This window comes from Gymnodraco acuticeps, unplaced genomic scaffold (genome assembly GCF_902827175.1).
Source record: "Gymnodraco acuticeps unplaced genomic scaffold, fGymAcu1.1, whole genome shotgun sequence".
In the NCBI taxonomy this organism is placed as follows: domain Eukaryota; kingdom Metazoa; phylum Chordata; class Actinopteri; order Perciformes; family Bathydraconidae; genus Gymnodraco; species Gymnodraco acuticeps.
Window position 1 is genome coordinate 63,075 of NW_022991811.1, and position 5,011 is coordinate 68,085.

Sequence of the window (5,011 nt, forward strand, 5' to 3'; positions counted from 1 at the left end):
TAAGGGGGTGTATTTTGCGGTGCTTTACAGTCCGCACATCGGCATCCATAGTCGGCCTTATTCACAGCAGCACCCACCCTCCTGTACCGGATGTTCTCATGGCCCTGGTAACCTATAAGGGGGTGTATTTTGCGGTGCTTTACAGTCCGCCCATCGGACTCCATAGTCGGCCTTATTCACAGCAGCACCCACCCTCCTGTGGAGGATGTTCTCATGGCCCTGGTTACCTATCAGGGGGTGTATTTTGCGGTGCTTTACAGTCCGCCCATCGGACTCCATAGTCGGCCTTATTCACAGCAGCACCACCCACCCTCCTGTGGAGGATGTTCTCATGGCCCTGGTTACCTATCAGGGGGTGTATTTTGCGGTGCTTTACAGTCCGCCCATCGGACTCCATAGTCGGCTTTATTCACAGCAGCACCACCTGCCCTGCTGGAGGTTCACACTTTAACTTGTTTTACCCTCCTCTGCCTTACACATCCTCCCACATTTGAGCACTCCTCACGCGGACTAAACCCCTTCATGCACACCACCAGAACCTCGTGCCCCTGGGGATCTTAAAGGGGAAACACCCATATTGGGTTATAAAAAAGAGGACAAATTAAGTAATTTTAACAAACTTTATTTACAGAAATATATACATTGACACTTTATAACATTATAACATTATTAACTCATCCAGCACAAGCGGACTGAGTACAACAAAACATTGCATATTTACAAGTTGGTCACTGGCAACATTGTCCGTATCGGGTGAAGTTGGTGCAGAGGCTGGCACCCTCTCTTCACCCGTGTCTGAGGGACTGTGTTCGGCCATTGACTGTTCCCTCTTCGCCGCTCTCCAAGCGTTGAAGTCTTTGTATAATTCTTCATCTGACGTCTCGGTATTGGTGGAGTCTTGGTAGGGAGTAGGGCTATGCTCCTCTCCAGAGCTGTCACGGTCACTGTGGATGTCAATGTCCCCCAAATTGTCTTCACTCTCCCCCTGATGCTGCTGCGGCCGCTGCTTGCAGTGACTCTGTGAAGAGCATTCGTATGTCCGCAGCCTCTTTCAAAGAAGGATTATTGGCATAACATTTGTCTGCAGTTGCAGTGTTGTGACACATGAAATCACTCACTCTTTGGCGGTTGCTTATGTCCTGAAACCTCTTCGCATTATCGGCGTGGACTGTGCGGAGGTCGGTGAAGTTAATGGGACCTTTTAGTCCAACATCAGCCCATGCTAACCTCAGGAAGGTGGCAAGGTTCCTCGATGGGTTCTTCCCCGCTATGCAGAGGAAGTAGCGGTTGTTGGTGCCGGTCAGCGTCCCCTTGATTTCCAGCCACCTCTTCATCCATCCAAATTCTTCTATGGTGAGGTACATCTGCGCTTCCCCGAACGCGTTGGCCGTCTTGTGGTTGCTTACCTGTTATGACAGAGTTAGAGAGCGTCAATACAAGTATCAATCATCCACAACATGTGTATCACTGCCAGAATAAACACATGTTTTAATAGCTCACTCACGTGGATGAGGTGGCCAAAGGCAGTGCCAGTTATCTCCGCCTTTAGGACCTCCGTGTTGGTCATGTTGGAGTAGACCCCCGGACGGTGCCCATAAATGCAGCTCCAATTGAGGGTCATGTACCCATAGAGCAGGGTCCGGGTTGCGTGAGTCGGATTGCTGGTCATCACGTCCAGGAGCTGAGGGATGCGAGTTTTGGCCGCAGTCAAACATGCCATGATGTCTTTATGGCTTGGCAGACCTTCCATCTTGTCCCACTTCACCTGCATCTGGTGGATAAACACCTTCTTTCTCATGGACTTCAGGATGGCAGCAACTTCCCGTGTGATTAAAATCATGTCATTCTGGTTGAGCCTGCTCCCCTTGCATGGTGTTTCATTCATGTACTTGAGAAAGTGTGATATATTTTTGATATAGAAGTCAGATGTCGTGACCTGTAGGCTTGACTTTATCAGGCTACGGGACCACCCACGTATCCTCTTCAGATCCCTCAAAAAGAGCCAGTCAGACAGGCGATTGAAACCGTGTGCCATGAAGCTTAGGAATGATTTGACTCTGCTTATTTTGGAGACTGCGTTTTCTTGGAGCCTCACTGTTGGATCGATGCCCTCATAATGGTCCCGGTAGCCTTGCAGATACTTCTCCATGATGCGTGGGAATGTAATGTCCCGCATTCGATTCCCCCGGCCCCTGCTGCTGAACCAGGGGGAATGTATGGGAGGGGAGGATGACGAGGCCTCGGTATCTATGGATGCAGGTTCTGAGGAGCTGGATACAGGTGTGTGAGAGGCAATGGGGGACTTCCTGCAGGAGGGACCTTTGGACTTGGACAGCCTCTTTGGTGTTGACTCTGTTCGGGATCGTTTCCTTAGAAACACCCGCTCTTGGTCCTCGGCCCTCTGGTTCATCCTCTTTCGGTTACGTTTAATCCTCTGCTGCAGCATGCAGCGCAGGGATTTCACCTCAGCAGCATATATGTCCCTCTGAGCCTTCATTCTGTTTGCATCCATCCTCCATTCCTTACAGTCCGGGTTGTCACATTTAATCACTGGGGACAAGGGTGGAGGTTGTGACAGGACATCATCACCCACAGTGTCCACATCCCAAGAGGTAATCATTGCTACTGTGGGGTTTGTCAAACTGAGTTCATGAAGCTTCTTCGTGGCCACTTTCATTTTTAGTTTAGTTAAAACCACATGTAATTCCTGCCGGGACAGCTCAACATGGTTTCTGTACAAGTGGCGGTCCAGCCTTGTCCCGATGTACTCGCATCCTGCAATAATGCAGGGATGGAGCCTAATGTTTATCCGTCCTTTCGCCAACAACAGCAGAATTCTTCTTTCAACTAAATTACGCACACTATGGTTCCTCAGCAGGTGCTTGCTCAGGGCACGGTAGGGACTATTACAGATAGGACAACCGATCGCCATCATTTTTGTATGCCTGAGCATTTCGGTACCGGGAAGTGTCACCAGTATAATGTATAGAACCGGGGGGGACAAAGAAGGATAGGTGAAAATAAGAAAGTTGCACTCAGCGAACTAGAAAGACCCCATGTCAAATCTCTCCGGTTTATTTTCAATAAATAACCCATTTGCATCATCGTGCGAAAGGTGTCCCATTTAGGCACTCGTTAGGCGGGCAGAGATCCCTGTCATCTATCGGTCCTATCATCCAGGCAAGGCGGGAGCCAAAACTGGGTGAAATAGTGCCTCCTAAGGCGAGTCGAGTCCCCTGGCAACTCCCCTTACTTTCTTCCGGAGACCAGTTCAAAACGTTAAGTTTGGTAAGAACCATGATTGGGGGTCATCCAGGCAACAATTGTATCCGATCCAAAGTCCTCATGCAGCGGATGCATTCTTCCATGATCCAGAGACGGATGCAACCAGAGAACCAGAGAAAGGGGTGACAATGGATCAAATGTATCCGGGAATAGTGCCTCCTAAGGCGGGTCGAGTCCCCTGACAACTCACCCTACATTCCTCCAGAGTCAGAAAAAGTTAAAGTTAACTTTTGGAAGAACCAGAGAAAGGGGTGAAAATGGTGAAAATGTGTCCGGAAATAGTGCCTCATAATGCAGGTAGAGTCCCCTGGCAACTCCCCTTGCATTCCTCCAGAGTCAGAAAAAGTTAAAGTTAACTTTTGGAAGAACCAGAGAAAGGGGTTAAAATGGATAAAATGTATCCGGGAATAGTGCCTCCTAAGGCGGGTCGAGTCCCCTGACAACTCACCCTACATTCCTCCAGAGTCAGAAAAAGTTAAAGTTAACTTTTGGAAGAACCAGAGAAAGGGGTGAAAATGTGTCCGGAAATAGTGCCTCATAATGCAGGTAGAGTCCCCTGGCAACTCCCCTTGCATTCCTCCAGAGGCAAAATAAGTTAAAGTTAACTTTTGGAAGAACCAGAGAAAGGGGTTAAAATGGATAAAATGTGTCCGAAAATAGTGTCTCGTTATTCCGTGGAAACTCCCCTTGCATTCCTCCAGAGGCCAGTTCAAAAACTTAAAGTTTTGTAAGAACCGTGATTGGGGGTCCTCCGGGCAACAATTGTATCCGATCCAAAGTGCTCACTCATCGGACGCATTCCTCCATGATTTCCCCATCATGAGAAATAGGCCGTTTTTTTCTAAGTGCTCTCAAAAACCGGGTTTCCGATTTCGTGCAGAAGGTAGCTTGGAAAAGATGAATGAAAATTGTTAACGGAGGAGGGGAGGTCTGAATTCCCCTCTACGTTGAAAAGTGCAACGGGTCAGTGGAAATGTCTCCGGGGCTTCCGCCCGAAGCGCCGAAGGGTTGACCCCCTCACCCGTTGGCACTTAGCCGTTTTTCGAGAATTTTTAAAAACGTAGTTTTTGATGAATTTAAGATATAATTGACCGTTTTATTTACTTTTTTTGCTTTCCACGGGTGGGGGTGCACGGCAGGCCGCATATGAGCTCCCAAATTCGGCCCGGAACCTCCGGGAATTGGGTCCATTTCATCCACATGTGACTCCCCCATCAAATGTACATGAAATGGACACGAGGAAATGTACATGAAATGGACACGAGGAAATATACATGAAATGGACACCAGGAGAGAAGAACCAGGGGTCAACATGGATACAGTTTACCCCGAAATAGTGTCTTTTAAGGCGGGTACCAGTCATGGGAAGATGTCCAGACCCTGACTGGACTTAAGCCGATTTTCATTGGAACTCCACATTGCATTCTTCCAGGGACACCAACATACATCCAGGGTATAAGGAACAAGAACCAGGGGGCAACATGGATACAGTTTACCCCGAAATAGTGTCTCTTAAGGCGGGTACCAGTCATGGCAACATGTCCAGACCCTGACTGGACTTAAGCCGATTTTCATTGGAACTCCACATTGCATTGTTCCAGGGACACCAACATACATCCAGGGTATAAGGATGAAGAACCAGGGGTCAACATGGATACAGTTTACCCCGAAATAGTGTCTCTTAAGGCGGGTACCAGTCATGGCAACATGTCCAGACCCTGACTGG

At 48.6% G+C, this 5,011-nt stretch overlaps 1 protein-coding gene across 1 annotated transcript; it reads right to left on the reverse strand.

The window, feature by feature from the left end:
• Positions 1-974: 974 nt before the first annotated feature.
• On the reverse strand, positions 975-3,414 carry LOC117535260. Its single transcript, XM_034199661.1, has 2 exons — positions 1,505-3,414; positions 975-1,406 (listed from the first exon to the last, which is right to left on the reverse strand). The coding sequence occupies exons 1-2, from the start codon at positions 2,951-2,953 to the stop codon at positions 975-977; spliced, it is 1,881 nt and encodes a 626-aa protein (XP_034055552.1). The 5' UTR covers positions 2,954-3,414.
• Between the last annotated feature and the right edge of the window lie 1,597 nt (positions 3,415-5,011).

What these genes read in the sequence shown, in the direction of transcription:
- LOC117535260 (XM_034199661.1), bottom strand. Translation starts at nt 2,953, where the DNA reads ATGCTCAGGCATACAAAAATGATGGCGATCGGTTGTCCTATCTGTAAT. An exon ending in CCTTTGGCCACCTCATCCAC is followed by an intron (nt 1,407 to 1,504) that starts GTGAGTGAGCTA and finishes CTGTCATAACAG; the next exon opens with GTAAGCAACCACAAGACGGC.